General features: G+C 45.2%; 1 protein-coding gene across 2 annotated transcripts in view; it reads left to right on the forward strand.

Moving 5' to 3' along the window:
• Window positions 1–19,397, forward strand: part of LOC142590332 (putative phospholipase B-like 2) — a 41,017-nt gene extending 21,620 nt beyond the window's left edge. For both annotated transcript variants that reach the window (XM_075702375.1, XM_075702374.1), the window contains exons 6-12: window positions 1,804–1,895; window positions 4,244–4,401; window positions 6,404–6,496; window positions 10,802–10,873; window positions 12,664–12,816; window positions 14,684–14,843; window positions 18,000–19,397. In XM_075702375.1, the coding sequence (XP_075558490.1) occupies window positions 1,804–1,895; window positions 4,244–4,401; window positions 6,404–6,496; window positions 10,802–10,873; window positions 12,664–12,816; window positions 14,684–14,843; window positions 18,000–18,185 (914 nt within the window). In that variant the 3' untranslated portion in view covers window positions 18,186–19,397. The remainder of the gene's footprint in view (window positions 1–1,803; window positions 1,896–4,243; window positions 4,402–6,403; window positions 6,497–10,801; window positions 10,874–12,663; window positions 12,817–14,683; window positions 14,844–17,999) is intronic.
• The last annotated feature ends 710 nt before the right edge of the window (window positions 19,398–20,107 follow it).

Genomic DNA, 20,107 nt, shown 5'->3' on the forward strand with positions numbered 1-20,107 from the left:
GTAAATACGGAAAATGCGAAGATTATCGTTGCATACGCACAAGAGGATCAGCTTGACAGACGCATGAAATTGTGAACAAATTCGCTAATATTTCATGTGCAGAAAACTTTTTTTCGACAACGTGTTCCGATGGCGAATGCAATTAGTGGCAGCGTACTGTGGAGAGTCGACTACGTTGCCGCACTGTCATGCGGATACGAGACTGCGTTCAGGGCACGTGTAGTGCGCACAAGAGTCCTTTTCACTTAAGAGCGTTCTTTGCCTCGTACCATACAATTGACAGTAGGTAGGTTTCAGCCTCGTATCGTTCCTGGCTTCTCAAAAAAAAAAGTTGCAGTTTCGCACGAAGGGCAAGTCATCGCTTGCTAGACAGCTATTGGTAGACAGCTACACATAGTAAGAATATTAGTTTTATAGGCTGTATAAACTTGAAAGCATTCGCTTACTACCGAAATTAACAAGGATGGTGTTGCGCGCGCAGAAGCGAACCTGAACACATTTCACTCAATGACCGCAGAAACCCGTTGTCAAAACGCTGGAGTGACAAAGCGCGGCAGCAGCAGCGAAAGGATTGACTTTCGTTCTGCCTCTCGCTTCACGCGAACTAAGCGGCAAACATAGAGAGTACATGGAGCCCTCGGTACGGCCTTGACTCGGTACTCATCGCAGGTCGATTTCAAGACAGGGGCTGGGCAGCCTTGCGTTGCAGCACCATACGCAGCCCCTGCCTTGCGCAGCCGCCGCCGCAGTAGAACGCCCGCCGCCCGCCTCTTCTCTTCACGGTGCCTTGACCGAAGACGGCGCACTTCCTCCCCACTTTCTTCCCATGCGTGCGATATGTAACTATCCTCGCCAGCTCACGCTCCCACACTTTCACTCGCATGTACAGCACACGGCGCCCGGCGACAATGTTATCTCCCTTGTATTTTGTACGGAACATCACGGTGACGGCGGCGGCAGAAATGCGCCTGGACTGTCCATATGATTGCTATCGCAGTAATAAAATGAAATATGTGCCCGATGGTGGAATCGAAGCTTGGTCTCCTGCACAAGATCCCGTCACTCCGTTAGGCCATAATCATTTTATTTTCTTTGGTGCATTCTTCAGAAAGAAATACATACATACATGAACATACCATATAAATAGAGGCGAAAGCAGCCACAACCATCTCTAAATACACAAGAAAAGTATTACACGGGACCATTAATAACGCGCACAGCTTTCAGAAATAAAAAAAAGGGGGATCGTGTTCCTATTTCTCACCTTCCTATCTCACGTAATTTAAAAGCAGTGGAACTTTTCAAATGCTGCCACTTAAGGCGCTGCACAGTTCATGTCAGACTCGCACGTTGCACTGGAATTCATCACCAACTTTTTCTTCAAGATAAAATTTCATTCAAATGATTTTACACATGAAAGGCTTTTTATGATCCAAGGGCTTTCACACCAAACACTGGTATCTTCTACTGATGAAGTGTAGTTACATGTCTCCGTATTAGGTCATAGTAGCACGAGTACATCTGCAGCACCAACGCCAACTATGTCGTTTCAGACAATTCGTGCGTGTGCCACGTCACACAATAGGAAGTGTCATAAGACAAAGGAATAAAACGCGCAAGTCACAGTCCTACCTCACTCGTTCGCGGGCGTCCCGTCGCATAGCCAGAAGTAGCGCATAAAAACGGAAGCATGCCAGTGTCTCCCACTAGTCGGTCGGTTTGCCCCTTCTGCCACCTTTCTCAAGGTATATGTGAAATTTTGTGCAAATATGGCGCAATAGCATTTCCTTTTTTCCCTTGCAGAGAAATTGATACCGGGCCACACGATGACCTTCTCATCATATCCCGGCAGGATTTTCTCCGGTGACGATTTCTACCTCATTTCGTCGGGTCTGGTAAGGTTTCGTCATATTCGTATTATAATGAAAATTATGATCTTAGCAGCTTTAGCAGAGGCAGGGGTAAGGGGGGGGGTTTCTCCAAAAGCCAAAGAAATTTCTACCTCAAATGAAAGCAATCTGCAGGCGTTCGTATTTCAATCCACGTATCTTAATGTACGCCCTTGATCATATGGATGACAAGCTTGTCGGGAAAACTGAAACTGAATTTATTTGTAAGGTAAACTGGAAATTATTGACAATGTGTACCATTAGTTGAGTAATGCGAACTTTGGACTGCAGCTTTCAATTTCAAGTTATACAGTCGAGGACATGAATAAAATTGCTTTTATCGCGCGATTCATTGTCTGCGTATATTTTTCAAGGGCGTACGGAGAAACATGTCGCATTATTTGCGGCTTTTTCGGCAGTACTTCTGCCATTATGCTATTGATGATAATTAAGAAACTCTATTGATTACCTCGAGCACTCCATGGCACACTGCCATGGAAATTTGGGCGGGTAAGAACTGTTCTCTATAGGCTGTCAAGTGGTACCTATATTTCCTTGTGGATCTAGGGGAATATCCATGGGATGTTTTCTGCGTCGCCTATCTCTCCGCAAAGGCACAAAGTGGTGAAGCGTTCCGTCCTAAATAAAGAGGCCCTTAATCGGAGCTAGTTCGACTCTGATGTTTCACAGGTTCAGCTTGATACCCGCTGTGGTGGCGGAGCGGATATGGCGTTGTGCTACTAACCCCGAGGGCGTAGCATCAAATCCCGACCAAGGCGGACGGATTTCCGTGGAAGCGAAATGCAAGAACGCTGGTGTACGGTGCATTGGGTGTACGTTGAAGAAGCCCAGATGGCCAAAATTAATCCGGAGTCCGCCACTACGGCGGGCCTCATAAACAGATCGTAGTTCTGGCACGTAAAATTTCAGGATTTATTTTAAAAATTTTTTACAGGGTCATGTATAGCTTGTGTGATGAAGCTCTAAATAGTGAGCATTTAGATACTGAAGCCCAGGTTCAAACACTCAACCACGATCTATTTTTTTCGGGTACACAAAGTTCAAGCAGACTGACCGCTCGCGAGCAGTTGAATCAATTATTTGCTCCTGTATGCGCGCAACAATGAAAAAGAACAATTTATTTCCGTGTGCAAAGCCATACCGGTTACAGAAACGCCAGGAACGGCATATAAGAAGCGATGATGTTTGGATTACACTGAAGGCCCTCGAAAATATAAGCGTAAATGGCTCTTGAAACGTACGTGCATGAGCGCTGGTATGTGATTGGCTGTTAAAGAAATTGTGCCGGTTGCCGTACAGGTTCCCCGCGAATGAATGCTGCATTTACTGAGTTAGGCAAGTCTAGGCTCACATGTTAGCTGCGTGTTGCTCGAAGTGAATTCCTGTTTTTCGCTGTGTCCCTCAAAGTCTGTATTAGCTAAGTGTTACCCATGTGGAAACGTTGTACGTTTGCCACCGTATCACAAATTGTTCTCCAATACTTCCATCAGTTCGCAATGCACATACCATGTGATATATTGCTGATGCTGAACGAGGCATTGCCTGCTTAAACGGGAATAACATGGTTTCTGTCATAAAACTGTTAACGGAGTACTGAGATTATATTTTCAGCGTATCATTTTTCTTCCGTCAAGTGAGGACTCTGGATCTGAAAATCACACAAAACATTACAGGGCAGCCTCAGATCACCGTAAACAGTCGACTGTAATAGATTTTGTACGCACCAACTTTCTTTTGTTTCTCATGGGGCGTCTGTTTTGTGGCGTAATGACACAGAATATGGTCACGTGAGAGCAAGACATCCCGATGTTTTGGCGCTCCCTCCGGCTTGCTCGGTCGTCAAGCTGTGCTGCTACTCAATGCACTGGTTGATGTTACAAAACAATTTCCTGTTCCCCCGTGATCGCCTTCTGTGTAATGAAATCACGACACATACGCCACCGGAGAAACAAAAACAAAGTTGCTCCAAAGAAAAGGTGTCACGTTACATTACCAAGGCTGCTCTGAGCATTGCCAGTTTTTTTTCGGGGGTTTGGAGATCCTGGTCATTTCGAATATGTTCACAGCAGACACGTACTTAGGGAGCGGAACAGGCGGAGTGAAATAGCGCTGTTCGACTCTGCCTGTTCCAGAGTATGTGTGCGCTGTGAACATATTCAAGATGCCACGTTACCAACTTGGCAAATCTCCAACACTTGCACCCAGGACATTCACTTAACGCAAAAAATCACAAGTCAGAAATGGTATTGCAATTCTCATGTCATGTCTTCAGACGTTACTTGCCGCAAATATCTGATATCTATATGGGGCAACCTAAATGTGTCACTGCGCAGGCCACCATGGAGACTACCATCGGCAACGAAAATGATTCTCTGTATTTGTTCGTCACGCCTGAATCCAACCTGGAGTTCATCAGGAATGTAGTGTCCAACCGACTGGCGTTCAGTGGCGATGAGTGGACCAGGATATTCTCCCGGTACAACAGTGGCACGTGAGCATCTGTGATTGTTTCATCTCTTCTACGGTTTTGCAGTGGGTCATTGTTTGTTGATCAGCTGTTGAGAAACGCGAAGTTAGGGTACATAAGAGCGAGTTGTCCCTGCAAAAATTGTAGAAATTGAAGCTGTCTCACCTATAACAGGCAGACATATTTCATAGACATAGCTATTCACTAAACTTACAGCAACAAAGCCTATGAAAAAGAGAGATACTATGCACTACAAGAGGCATCCGATATGCACCCGCGTCAACGCAGTCTCATGCACACTGTGCGATAAAGCACTTAGTCGGTTTCATTGCTTGTGATGCTGCTTCCGGAGCCTTATTGGAAAACAATTCAACGCAGATTGCATTGGCTATGACATCCAAAATATGTTTAGCGATCGTCTAGAGGTTTTGAAGTGTTTGCTGGTACGGTTACATGGGACAAATATTTTGAAAGTCCTTGAAGTGCGTGATATCAAGGAAAGGAAGTTTCATGTATAGCACACACACCTTATCACGTTAATTGGAAGCCCAATCTGTAATCCGTAATATAGATGGTTGCGTATAGAGACGTTTTTTCAAGCATCGAAGTGTGATTTACAGGAAAATTGTCATTCACACGATAGTGGCACGCAGCTGCAAAATAAAGTCATTCGGCCTTTTCGGAAAAAAAATTTTCGCAGCTGAAGAAAAATTTGACCTTGCCTGTAGGTCGAACCCGGGCCAAATGCCTTTCTGGGGACGCCGCTTTACCATTTCAACTAACCCGGAGACCAGCAGGTTTCCCAACGAAGTCGAATAACTGCGTGAATAACTGCGTGAAGCGCAGACAATTTTCTTAGCACCTGCGTGCCACACTCGTGTGCACCGATAAGTTTTTCCCATTCGTGAATCTTCCTGCGCATAGCGGATGTACGCAGAAGCGATTGCCATCAAATTTGACGGTGGAGGGATTGGCTTCATTCGTAACTGGCAGATTATTGCCGTTTATTCAGCAGTAGGCATTTAGAGGTCCATGACACCACATTTCAAAGACGTAAATTGCATGGTTTCTGGCTTTTCTTTTGGAACTCACTGCGTATGACGCTGGTTTTCGCTTAATTCCTGAATTATTCGCCGGAAAGTTGGCTACTGGCCTCAGTACCAAATTTCTCGTCATAAATTTAGTACCTTTTAGTACCTTGGTTGCACTATGTTTCTCGGAGGTAACCAATTCGTAACGGGCAAGGGTAGAGAGACGCTGCCTATCGGCATGACATTCACACAGGGGTCGCCATTTAGCTTGTTCCGGAACGAGCGAAAGAGAACTGCTTTGTGTGACTTTTGGTTATCTTTTCGAAGAAATTTAAGTTTCCAATATAATGAAATACGAGGAAACCAAGGCAAAATACACTTCTGAATTGTTGCGACTTTCGAAACATAGTTTCGGTTACTGAAGTGAAATAAATTCCATCAAATACAAAATTTTCCCAAACATTGGTGAGGACCTGGTAAGAATTTATTCAAATCTCAAGAAAAGAACAACGAGCAAGAAATCGCAACATGCGAAATATTTCTTCCCGTTTCGAGCTATCGAAAATAAGGTCAGCCCTTATTGTGACGTGTCATTGTGTAAGGTGGTTACGCGATGAGTTGAAGCAGGTACGCAGTGGAGTGTCTGCAGAAAACTCTTGTTTTGCGTTACGCTTCGCTGTCTCAGTACCGCTCCTTGCAGTTCTCGCGATTGTGCGTTCTAGATGATCATGTCTGAGAAGACGATATCCAGTCGGCTACAGAAGTCGCCTAAAACCTTCACAACGAAATCGAAACTATGTTTTGCGAACTGCCTACGAGAAGATGCAATAAGCGCAGAAACTCAGCGAGGAGCTTTAAAATGTGCTCCTGCGCCCATCAATACTGGATAATCGACCCTATGCAATGGACGCGGTTGAGGGTAGGTGGCGCTTTTTAACAGCAACTACTCTATTGTGTGACAGCGACGAATGGCTCTTTTAATCTTTGTTGCGCAGATACAACAACCAGTGGATGGTGGTGGACTACAAACGGTTCAAGCCTGGGATGGAGCTGGAAGATGGTCTTCTCTACGTGCTGGAACAACTGCCGTAAGTCTGAATTACGAGCGCGACACAACTATTCGCAGCAAGTTAATACTGGGGAATGAATCTGACGCCCCAATGCATTCACGAACGCACTTACAAATATTTCGTTTGGTAGTGCGTATAAAGCAGTTCCTCACAGAGGAAGGTTTAGCTCGCGCCCAACTCCAATGCCAGCTATACGAACACGTATAAAACGGAGAATTGTTTTTCTAATATAGCTTTTGGGCCGACCCTAATGAAGTTTGTTGCATTGGAGAGATAAAGATATATTGTAGTGACCGTTAAAGCAACACTTTTTAAAGCCTCTATTGCAATACAAAAGATGTCGTAATCTCGTAACTTACAAATAAATATGAGCATGTGGTTTACAAATGTGCCACTCTGCACCAAGAATAGATATCCCAATAAGGTTAACTGCATCAATTAAAACAATCAAGTGGTCCAATGTGGTATAATATTTGCCAGCTTACGTGGATTTGTTACAATGTCTACAAGAGTTTTGCCAGGTCCTACTCGCATATCAGTGGCATAAAAGTTACGAACAGGGATAAGATGCCCCAGAAAAGCTGGCCTACGTTTGCGTAGGTGGACCTATTTTTCTCAAAGGTGGGCTTGTCATCATCAGAAGGCTAGATTTAACGGGCTGGTCGGGTAACCTCACATGCAGTGTTTGTCGGCGGCGGCTGGCTGTGAAGGAAGAGACCGAAAAAAAAAATGAGTGTTGTCATTTGGCGTTTGTAGGCATTGTTTCCAAGAAAAATAGCGCAGAGGTGGCAGACAGCTAAGGACAGAGAGGGTGGCATGGGGAGGTTGTTGGGGGAGGGAGAGGATGGGAAGCCTTCAGAGAACTTAAGAGACCGCAGGCGTGAAAAAAAGCAGAAACATATCCGTAAGCGGAACCACACGCCGCCTCTGACATCAGCGCTTTCAAAGGGGTGTTTGTCCGCAACCCAAAGGCGTCCCCATCTCAATAGGTGCATATGGGGCGCCACACGGGAAATTGTCGCCATGGCAGCGAGACAAACCACCCGAGTTGGTTGGGTTCACGAGGGTTTCGACGGGAATTTTAGGGCGAAGGCTTCTTTCCCAAGCGTGTCACCGCTCAAGGAAGCCGAACGCAGGTTTGGGTACACTTGTGCCCATTAAAACCAGTGGGTGTCCGGCTGCGGTGGGAATCGAGCCCACAACATCCCGCAGCCGAGGCGAGCGCTCTTCAAGTAAGCCATGGCTGCGGTTGAGGCGGCACAACTGGAGCAGACGCCGGCCGCCGAATGCAAGAACTACAAAATTATTTTTTTTTGTGTAGACGCAGTTAACGCACAGCTACTTCGTAATTTTTAATACGACAAGTATCATGAACACTCAGCGCTGCACAATCTTTTGTGGCTGTCGATGAAGTTAATACTGCTCGTGACGTTTTGGCACATCCAGCCAATAGTCGTATGAGGGGGCCATGGTGCCATCGTGCGCAGCTTAGAGTGGGAGGGGGGTTGGCGGAGCCGTAGGAAAACATGACCAATATTTATAAAGGACTTGTGCGTTTGTTGATGCATAAAATTGAGCAATACCTGGTTGAGGTGCTCACGTAAGCATTCCCTCGTGTCTTGTGTGTTTCCTTCACTATACTCAAAGAATGTTGCAAGACCCCTTTAAGAGCCCTGTATTCTACATCAATTTAGTTCGCTTTATATGCACTATTAGGCTCAATTCTCAGAATTGTGATATAATCTTTTATTGCTCACTTACAAAGTTGTAAACTTGATATTTTCGTTTTGAAAAATTGCAATTTTCAACAATTCCCATGAGAAAACTGACCGCCTGAATCGAAAATCCCATTTCCCCAATCTCTACACATTAATATTTTCTTGGAAATGTTGCAAACCTCGTCAATATTTAGCTGTGTACTGGTAGCCGGGAAAATGACTTCTCTTTTCTCACGTATTTAGATAGGAGCCCCTGAGCTAAAGCTGCCTTTTAACGAACGTGATGAAACGAGAAAATTTCCCTGAAAATAACTTCTTGTAAACTTTACCCTCAATTTAGTTTGAGAGAAAAATAAGGAATCATGAAGGGCTCACTATATAACGGAAGTATTGAAGAGGGAAGCAACCAATCAAAATATCTGCAAATTCTATTTTCTGAGGCGAGTGGGAAAGAAACTGTAAGATCCCAAGGTAGCTTTTTCTTATTGTCAAGTGCTCACAGGCGACAGTTTTTTTTCAGGGACTCTTAAGTATTTAGATACAAGCTTACTGCGATCAATATAGAATGCAAATTTAAGCATGCGCAGAAGTCCCAAGTTTACTCACCGTGGTTGGGACCTCCTACAGAACTAAGATACCGAAAATACAGCAAAGCAAATGAAAGAGATTCTACATTGCAAAAATGCAGAAGTAACTGCTCTAAATAATAAGCTTCAGAAGGTGAAAAATAAGTGTCGATGAACAGATGCGATAACTGACCAAAAACAAATGTTTCATCTTTACTTTAACCAGTTCCAAAGGAGCTACGGATTTCATATGAAGATTTCATATAGCATTCTTAGGTTTTAAAGTTAGATCTCTTGCGCTGTTTCAAGCAATAAATATAATCCATTTTCAGATATCACATCTTAAAACAGCTTTAGCGGTACAGGAGAGCACTGTTAACACCTTTGCCTTTCATTGTTCATGCTTTATTTTATCGGAGTATAAAGCACGATGTCTGCAACACGGCAAGTTTTTATCCCCGTGAGATAAAAATGTGTACGACGAAAGAAGGATTTGTAGTGCTGGACCTGATATTTGGACCTCCTTCCTGTTCATGGTAAATATCATTACAACTTCCACGTTTCATCAAAAGTATATTTAGCAACACATTTCTGCAGCGCTTAGCTTTAGTTCCCCTTTCTGCTACAACATGGTATTCTACACTACCTACTTTAGGGGCCCTATAATGTAAAACTGTTCCAATATGTTCTTATTCAAATCTCCTGACGCCAAATTTGCGTAATCGCCGACGCAAGCATCAGGCGGTGACCTGCAGTCTTGTCTGAACAGGCCAATCAAACGCTCTCCTCGATCATAGGAGGTCACTTTTGTTTGCTTGAAAAACGAATAACATTGCCTACACTGAGCGGCTTGCCTTATCTAACTGGCTGACCAGAGGCGAGGAGTACACTCAAGTGGAGAGGGATTCGATGGGGCTGAGCCACTGCACTGAAAATTGATAACCAGATGAAGAGGGTGGTGCCGGCGCCTGCGATTGTTCCGCTTTCCCTTACTTCGCTTGCGCTGGCTGGTCGAAAATCGCGGCGGCATGCAACGGAAGCTTTAGAATGACACTAAAACGGATCTTCAGCAAAGAAGAGTCTGTAGAACGAGGTCGTAAACGTGCCGAAATTGCTCGAAAGCGTTATACGGCCACGCAGAATGCTTTATTATACGCAAATAAACCCATGCCCTCCGGCAGGTGGGAGTACCCAGTGCCTGAGTGACCGGCGGCAGCCATCTTTTATTCCTTTCGGAACGGGGCAACCTGCGGCTATTCAGAAGAAAATTCAGTTTTTGTTCTGCATATTAAAGCATATTTAACGCGTACACGTCACTTTGACGCGGTGAGTTTTCGCGGTTTTATGACGTCGCGTGACAGGCAGGTGAAGTGGGCGCAGCCCGAAAACTCTTGGCCAACAGCCGGGGGCCAATGGCGAAAAGGCGTCGACTTAGAAATAACTATTTTTGTTGTTAGGTCAAATCACGCATAATCAGTGTGTACACGTCATATCAGATGGGGAAATATCGCGGTTTTCGTGACATCGCGTGGCAGACAGGTGAAGTGAGGGTGGTCCAAAAACGTTTTTGACCTATTGCGGAAGGCGGATTGCAGAATTGGAATAGAAAAGTTTCGAATAGCTTTGGGTTATAGCGCCCTATGTTCTGTTTTTACTTTTCAATCGTGTATGTACATTGAATGGATCCCATTTATCTGTTCACTGTAGATTAAGATGTTTGAATACAGTTTAGTGTGTTCCTTGTTTTGGAATAAAAGATGATGGTTATGTTGATTTAACCTGTTCCAGATTGATATCGAGAGAAAAATGCAATTGACCTGCCATTATTAACAGCCGTACTAATCAGCGTACTTAGCATGAAATAGTTCATGGCTGAAGTTTCTTCCGAAACGGTCTCGCAACTAGTTAGTAATAATGGCGATTGGGGCATTTCGAAGGGCTTTTCAGGGAACCGTTCTCGGAGGTTAATCAATTTTTCAATGCTTACATGTTTGTCACTCATCACTTTCTTTCCTCCTCTTTCCTTCACCGCACACCAGTACATGCATCAACGTTACGGACGTTACTCAAACGCTGCGTGACCAGACCTACTGGGCAAGCTACAACGTGCCGTAAGTTTACACGTATATTTAAATGCACCAGTTAAAGCAGTGCAATGAAACTGAAACGGCACAGCGCTTCATGCTTTAAGGCAATCATTCTGAATAGTGTCGCGCGTATTGCGGGCAATGGCAAGACAGACCCCCTAGAACTTGCGAAGGGTGTGAAAAGTTCCTTATAATGCATTACGTGAGACCTAACGCCAAACGGCTGGGACACGAAAGACGAAAGCGTGGTAGCAGTATGGGACGGATAATTTTGCAAGAATGTACTCTTTATTGTGCTCTTTGTTTTCATTTTTTGTTGCTTCTAGTTGTACGATGGTAAATGTATCATTTGACAACTTGCAATAAATCATCAGCTGTAGTAGCATTGTGTATTCGTGTCTGTCATCTTGCGTGCCCTGTTTGTGCTTTGCATCACGTAATGCAATACCAACTAGCCGATCAGTCTGTTCTTATTTTAACTTTCCACTGCTTCGTTGTTTTTGATGCAAGAGTTGGTCAAATCGGCATACATCTGCGGATGTTTTTCTGTATCCAAACGGCGCAGCGTGTTGACCACGTCCCCGGAGAACTTCTAACCATGGAGTTTCCTACGAATCCTACTGGCGCCAAAATATAGAGCAGCAGCAAACAGTTCGGTTAAGCCAGCACATGAATGATGGTTAATACATGGATTGGCATTGTATGGCTTCTAACGGAATAGCGACTTTCCAAATCAATATTCTGCAACGAGTTAATGCGTTATAAGTACAGGAATTGGCAACATTTGTGCATGTGAGAATACACTAATTGCCTTGATTTGTTCAGGAATCTACATGAATTATTTGAAATTAAAAAAAAAGGTAGAGGCAAATTAACAGATGCAAGAATGCTTGAAGCCACATGCACAAAGATCAGGCAAATTTATGTGCTGACCACCATCATTCTCACGGTATCTGCATGATCACAGCGCCTGAGTTCATTATGGTCGTTTTTGTAGGCAGCTCGCCCTCCGCACGCAGACCGCGCTTGCGGCGTCGATACCGGGACGGCATAATGGCGGCGGTAGCAGCGCCTAAATGTTTCGTATAGTTTATGTAAACGGGCAGAACGTTTTCGTATAGTTTGCGTGAACGGGCCTAACGTTTCCGCACAGTTTTCATGAACGGGCCTAAAGTTTTCGTATAGTTTCCTTGAACAAGCCTAAAGCTTCTATATAGTTTCCATGAACAAGCCTAAAGTTTCCGTACAGTTTCCATGAACAAGCCTAAAGTTTTCGTATAGTTTCCGTAAACGAGCTTAAAGTTTTCGTATAGTTCCCATGAACAAGCCTAAAGTTTTCGTATAGTTTCCATGAACAAGCCAAATGTTTTCGTATAGTTTCCATGAAGGAGCCTAAAGTTTTCCCATAGTTTTCATGAACGAGCCTAAAGTATTCCTGTAGTTTCCGTGAATGGGCTTAAAATTGCCGCACAGTTTCCGTGAACCAGGCTAACGTTTCCGTATAGTTGCCGTGAATGCACCTTCAGTTTTCGTGTGGTTGCAGTCCCAATGAATAAACACATTCAATATAGGTAAACAAGGTCTTGCACAAACGCCGACGCTTTCGTTCTCCTCCTCTTGCTTGTGGCTGTGTTCTTCTCGCCGCCTTTTAACATCATGAATTATTACCAGCTTGCTCAGCTTTCTGCCTGTTAAGATCATTTACCTTCAACATATCCAACTGCTTTAGCAGGCTTCTCGAACAAAGTTCAGTTTGCTTGCATCTGTGCTTTATCTGCGATTGCACGCACCGAAACTAACCCGATTCCACGCAGCGCCTTCGAATACATCTACAACATTAGTGGCTGGTGGAGACTGGTGGAGAAGTACGGCGACTGGTTCACCTACGACAAGACACCGCGGGCGCTCATGTTTTCGCGTGATCACGTTAAGGTGCGAGACATGGACTCCATGATTAAACTGATGAGGTAAGCGGTCTCACTACGGTGATACGCACACTGGCGGCATAGAAAATTTCTTGCTCGTATAAACTGCTCTGTGCATCCGCTTTTACGGGGTAATGAAGCACACGATCGTAACGCATGTTGACATAAAAAGGTCAAAAGAGAAGCAATAATTGTTGAACAGTGGTGAATATGGGGCATACCATCCTGGCTCCAACGTGTCGTCACATAATAAATAGTGAGGGCAGGATTGAAAGTGAAGTGCATAAAGCTTTTCGTGTCAGGCCTAGAGTACAGACGAGTGTCAGTACCCCTTTATCTCTTAAAGAAATCTCTTTCTTGGGAGGTCATGTGCATCGTAATTTCTTGCACGTGTGGTGAAGTTGTTCTTGGTCGGTTGACGTAGTTCGCTTCTGTTGTTGGTGCGCTGTTTGATCTCATGTGAGGAATTTGATTTCGAGTGGTTGTAATTGCTATGTATAAAACTAGTGCTAGTTGGTGCTCATCTGTCAAATATTTGTTTCTTCGTCTATTTTTTGTCTGCGCCATACTTCTCGTTCCGATTTGGCTTCGTCAGCTCATGACCTTGAAGCGATTTGGCCTATCGGTTGGGTTCGCGAATAGTCCTCGCCAGGAGCGGGCACTCGCGCGAGCCGTTGGCGCAGAATGATGATGATGATAAGCACTTTTATTGAAAACCGAAAAGGGCTTGGATTACGGCCAGACTGGTTGAGTAGCTAGACCGGGACGCCGTCGACAGAAGCCGCTGCCCGCGTTCTTTCGACGAAAGCTCATTGCTCCTAGGGATTCGAGCTAGACAGGGCCGTCTCCCGGCCCCCACGGTTGACGGATTTATTATGGCAATACTACTATTTTGCTGACAAGCTCATGCCATACTTATTAATTCAACGTTTCGAACAACACTTACTGCACGGCACTGGAAGTAAAGTCCATGAAAGTATCTTTACAAACTTAACGAAATAGCGCAATCCTTAACCCTACAGCCTTAGCCGATCCTTAACCCGATACAAACTTAACCTGATCAGCCCCAGCAGTGGACAATTAACTTTCGCCCCGGCGGGGTGCACAGCACCCGCACGTGCCGCGCTGGCCCGAAGCAGACTCCACGTGACGTGAAGTGCTGTCGGCTTGTAAAAGCCTTAGACACACATGCTCCAAGACGCGCAGACCACGATATCGGCGCATAGGAGCCCCCTTTGTCGAAACGTTGTTTCCAGGCTGACGCTTCCGTTGTTATTCGTGTGTTCATCACGTATTTTGAATTTTCCTGTGGTGTTCCTTTTGTCTTGTTCCGACAATAGCAGTAGGTAATTTCCCGATAACTGCTGCCTCTGAAGTTAAATACAAGAACAGTACAGTGACAGAAAACACCTTAGTTGAAGCAAGCTATTTCAAGGTGCATTTTACAGCCAGGAGTAGTCTATAGGCAGCGATTTCTGTACCTTACTGGATTACTTGTAGGGCACGAATGGTGCGACGGCGGTCGTGGAAAAAGCATTGTGAATGCAGTTCTGCAGGCATTATATCGAAGTGCAAGCATGCCTTGCATGCATTATGTCAAAATTTTGCTTTAAAGTACGGGATTTATGCATTTTGTCGATGCGCTTCGCCCATGGGTCACCGAGATATTCGTCCTTCCACTGGAGACATTTTGAGAGAAGTCGGAACAAAAATAAGTAAGGTGCAATCCTGTAGCTAGCCATTTAGTTCTGTACGAGTCATAGCCTGGTCAAAAACTCCCTGAAACAAGATGCTGGCGACTTTTATGCGCTTGCGGCATTAGTGGTATGTGAAGGGTTTGGCCAAACTCGAAGCTAAGCTGTCGGCTTGGACGTGTAAGCGGCAATGCGCATTTTTTCTCTGCCTCCAGGTACAATGACTACAAGAACGACCCACTGTCGCGTTGCAACTGCACACCTCCGTACAGCGCTGAGAACGCCATCTCGGCACGCAGTGATTTGAACCCGGCCGACGGCATCTACCCGTTTCCGTCGCTGGGACACAGGTCGCATGGAGGAACTGATATGAAGGTGCGCGGTGCTATTTCACCGCTTTGTTGCAGCTACTGGCTTATTACAGTGCCTAGGCACTGTAAAGAATGCAGCGGGTTATGAGACTCTCCCTAGTGCATGGTACTTAGTGGCACGCTCCAGTGGTACTACGTTACAATTATTTCATACCTATTGCTGATAGGCCATGATGAACTTTCCGTTCCTTCCGCATGACATGCAATGAGATACAGCTGACGTTGTCCTAACCACGCCCCGTAAACTCTGATCAACAACCCTGAAGTGACGCCCTCTAAGTGACCTCTTGTTTTGGCGTCGCTGGGGAGGCATTGAAAAAAAATTTTTGGAGGACGCTTAAGTTTCGCCTTTAAGAGTGGAACGCGATAGCATTGAAAGATCTCCTGACTGCTTCTCACGCTTCCCGGCAACTGCAGCGTATGCAAACGCAATGTTTACCGGTAAACGCTCGCGGCGGACGCTATGAACGAAGACGGGCTTTCTGGTCGAAACGCGGCCTCTTACATGGGCCGCGATGCGGTGGAGGCGAGTGCCATCTTGAAGTACTTCAAGGAAGCGGGCGTGCCGTTCCGTTGACTCTGAGATATTTACGCGCCGGCGTGCGCAAATGGCGGACGCCGTCTCCGGTCTGTGCATTGTAGAAACGCTGGAAAAGAGGTTTGTTCGAGTTTTCGCGTAACAGAATTATGTCAACAGAATTATATCCTGTTTGTAGGTTGTGTGTAAATCGTAGTTGACGATTTTCCTATGTATTTTAGCTTGAGGAATTGAATAATTCAGTGAATTCCTTGCATCACATGAACGGCCTGGGTATGTGTAGTTCGAAAATCATCTTGACGAAATGATGTCCGACGCCGGACGGCGTCGCGGGACGCCGGGTTTTCTGTGACACGGGCTCCTTAACGCTATCGCGTTCAAATATGGGTGGCTCTGTTAAAGCGGTAGTTGCTGAGAGCTCACTGAGCTTTTAAAGGGACACTAAGGGAAATATTAAGTCGAACTAGATAATCAGTCTAGAAGTCTATAGTCGTTTTCTGTGTGTCAATATATACATTTCTTGCGTAGGAAATACCCGTCGAAGGTCGAGCTGCTGCTTCTCAATTCGAACTGCCCGCATCAAAGCGGAGGACTCGACGACGTCTCCACGTGACCCCCATCCAAGCCGTTGTGTCTTCTGTAGACTCTTTACTCAGCTCTATATACGAAGCGTACTGCTTGGCTGGTGCAGGCGTTCAGCTTGCGTGAGTGGCTCTGCGGCTCTGCTTCGGTTCAGGTTACCGGTTACAGTCACTTGAGCCTCCGCGGCCGGAGCCGGCAGAATACTCAATTATCATACATTGCCACCTCGGCCGTTGTAAACAAAGAAAAGCGATGACACTCGCATGGCGGTTCGCGGCTGCTCTCTGTGAATTAGAGGGGCTGACCCCTCTACGCATAAGCGGTACTACAGTCGACAACAGATGGCTCCACTTCGATTTTCTATTTACGTCATTTTCTCTCTTACAAAAGCTCCGTTTATGTTATAAATGAAAAATTCGTTATTACAGAAGCCTAAGCTTTCAATCTAGCTCGGAGTAATATTTGCCTTTAGTGTCGCTTTAGGGTGTGCGTGCGTCCATCCGTAAATTTCGCCATAAAACAAGCTAGCTCGCATAACCACATCAGTTGCTTCGTGTATTAAAGTGAATACTTTTCAAGATTTAGCGAGAAAGTTTCGAAGAGGATCTTAAAAGGTGGAACGTGCCCGCACTGCCGAAAGACAGAGGATCTTGAACTTCCTAACTTCGTTTCTGAAACATTGAGCCGATGCCTATACCCGAAGGAGGATTTGACCGAAAGGGCGAACGTCTTCATGAATATGATAGGTGTCATCCCTTTTAAACTGCTGCTTGTTAGGTACTAAACGAATGATAGCCTGCTTAGGGCGCAGTGCTGGAGTTATGCGACATCAGGCGGGTCAAAGCAGGTTTAGACGACAAGAAGCCGACTGGCGGACGCTTGCACAATCAACGACCTTGCGCGCGTCACCTACACAGACAGACGCTCCAAGATAAACCGCAAAAGACTTCATTGTGTTTCATATTTGCTCTTCTAAAAGGTTAGCTGTTTCAATTTACGTTGATGTCGGGTCATACCCTATGCTGTCAGCGTAAATTGAGTTAAATGCGCAGCTGCGCACCACTAATTAGGCGCTGTGAGAGAAAAGAGGAGTCGAGCGCCGACGAATCGTGCTGAACGGGAGTAATACAGCTACCATGGGACAGTGTGAGGAATCCTGGAATAGTACAAATTGAATTCTGAGTTAGACAAACAGCTGTCGATAGCGCGCCGTTCATTTCCTTCTTGGAGCCTAGTTAAGCGCACATCACCGGCACATTGAAGAAAATCTCGCCCTCGGGCTGGAAGTAAAGCCTGGGCCCGTGGCACGGAGGGCGAGCATTCTATTTTGAAGGAAATACCGCAGCTCTAAAAGTGTCGCGCCCACATTAGTGTACCAAGCTGCAAGTTCGTCTCTGAAATCCGCAGCGTGGCACGTTGTAAAGCTAACAAGTTGTTCCGAAACCGGGGGTCTCGGAGGGCCGCATACGTTGGAGGGGTGCTGTTTCTTGGTCGAGTTTGAATTGCATACTGGTATGGGTTGCGCTTTGTAAGAGAAGGACACAATAAGGCACTTGCCGGTTGTTTATCTGCGTGCCTTACTGGGGCCTTCTCTTAGAAAGCACAACCCATACCAGTTTGAGGGGTGCAGTGCTCAACTTCATGCCACCGCGATGCCGCTTCTACACTTGACTGAGCAGAAAGGGGCTCAAGCCCCAGCGCGTCTTCGCCAGGTTTTAGCGCTGTTTCTTGAAAGCGACGAATCGGGACAATCCAAGGCACAATAGAAAAACAATCCAAGGGGCGATAAAAGAGTATCCTATCGTGCCTTGGATTGTTCCCAATTCGTCATTTAAAAAAAACAACGCCGAGACCTGGCGAAGGTGCGCTGCGGCGGCAGTCTCCTTTTATAACACTGCATGCAGTAAGAGGAGAATGTTTGCTGTCTAAAGTGTAGAGTTTATTGTAGGTATAGGGAGAAAGAGCTGTTCTGATTCAACTGACATTTGTCTCGATTGCGTGCGTGTCTCTCTCTCCAATTTTCCGGGCTGCCCTATTCAGCTCACCAACTTCTCCCTGATGGGAAGGCTCGAGTTCGTGGCTGTGAGTGGGCCGACCTGGGACCAGCAGCCTCCTTTCCGCTGGAGCACATCCGAGTTCAAGGACCGCCACGAGGGCCACCCGGACCTCTGGAAATTCGAGCCCTTCGTTCACCACTGGCTCTCGGAGAAACCGGATTTCATATGAGGAAAAAAAATTACCGCGACTCAGTAACGCCTGGCACGGCACTTATTTTTCTTTTGGTCGAACGAGCTGCTGTACTCTGCTAGCCACCACAGCTGTACAAAATTTGGAGGACGCTTCAGCTTCACCTTTAAGAGCGGAAAGCGGTGACATTCAAAGAGCCCTAGCTGCTTTTCATGCTTCTTGGCAACTGCAGCTTATGTAACCGTAACTTTTACCGGGAAACGCTGGCGGCGAACGCTATGTACGAAGGCAAGCTTTCTGCTAGAAACGCGGCCTCTTGCGTGGGTCGATTTCCTGTTATTGCTTCGTACTTTTAATCTTTCAGTCTGAGAAGAGCTAACATAAAATGTTGTGCTGTCGGTGTTCTTTTTTCCATTATATTTGTCTGTGGGCTGCCGTTCCCAAAATTCCGAGGAATAAGTTTGTAAAGAATGAAAGACAACATATGAGCAACCTTTGGTGGTAGAAGAGTGCCTGGGTATGCGTGGTTCGGAAGTGGGTTCGAAACTTTGTCTCCGTGGAGATGTCAATAGGTATAACACACATCAACTATTAGTTTAGTACAATGAAATGCTTTTTCCCTTATATATTAAATCAGCATTCATTTGGCTGAGAAATGAAAGGGCGTAGTTCAGAAAGCGTATTAGGTCGAGTTCCTGCTTGCTTAGGATCGCAATATTATTGTTTTCTCTATGAACTGTTAACCATCCCCGACCAGGCACTGTACCAATATCTAGATGTCATATTTTGCTCCCAAATAACAGCGCCGGTATGTTAGTGTGATGTCACAGATTGGAAACCATTTCTCTGTTCCTGCTCATATATTGTTCTCAAGGCTGATTAGGTTAGGCCTCCGTGTGCTTTAGGCGGCAATGTAATTTATTTTATTGATAAGCTGTTAACCAGTCCAGAGCATGCACTGCATAAATCTCATGACGTCGCAAATAGCTTGAAGGGGCTTGAAACACGGCTTTTGTTTTTGCATCATTACCAAGATTGCACTCACGGTTAAGGCTGAAGGTTCTATTCTGAAATTGTAACTTACCAATTCATCTTAACCTGAGCAAACGAGTGCTGGCGTAAGTCAATTCCTTGCATGCGTTGAACTGCTGCACTGCCGACTGTTGCACATGTTCTAAACTTGCAAAAATTATGAAACTGTGCCTAGCCCTTGTCAACAGTCGAGGGATACTGCTGATATATATATATATATATATATATATATATATATATATATATATATATATATATATATATATATATATATAGGGGTTTTCTTCAAAGTTCAGCACGCAGGAAAGAGACGACGAACTTTTTGGGAGACTTCTTTTTCTTACTTAACGTTTTCGGCTGGTGGACCAGCCTTTTATATATATATATATATATATATATATATATATATATATATATATATATATATATATATATATTTCTAACTCAGGAGACCAATTGCAATCCATGCTCACTGACCTGGAGAAGCAAAGCAGAAGGGTGGGTCTGAAAATTAATCTACAGAAAACTAAAGTAATGTTTAACAGTCTCGGAAGAGAACAGCAGTTTACGATAGGTAGCGAGGCACTGGAAGTGGTAAGGGAATACATCTACTTAGGGCAGGTAGTGACCACGGATCCGGATCATGAGACTGAAATAACCAGAAGAATAAGAATGGGCTGGGGTGCGTTTGGCAGGCATTCTCAAATCATGAACAGCAGGTTGCCACTGTCCCTCAGGAGGAAAGTGTATAACAGCTGTGTGTTACCAGTACTCACGTATGGGGCAGAAACCTGGAGGCTTACGAAAAGGGTTCTGCTGAAACTGAGGACGACGCAACGAGCTATGGAAAGAAGAATGATAGGTGTAACGTTAAGGGATAAGAAAAGAGCAGATTGGGTGAGGGAACAAACGCGGGTAAATGACATCTT

This window comes from Dermacentor variabilis, chromosome 8 (assembly GCF_050947875.1).
Source record: "Dermacentor variabilis isolate Ectoservices chromosome 8, ASM5094787v1, whole genome shotgun sequence".
Taxonomy (NCBI): domain Eukaryota; kingdom Metazoa; phylum Arthropoda; class Arachnida; order Ixodida; family Ixodidae; genus Dermacentor; species Dermacentor variabilis.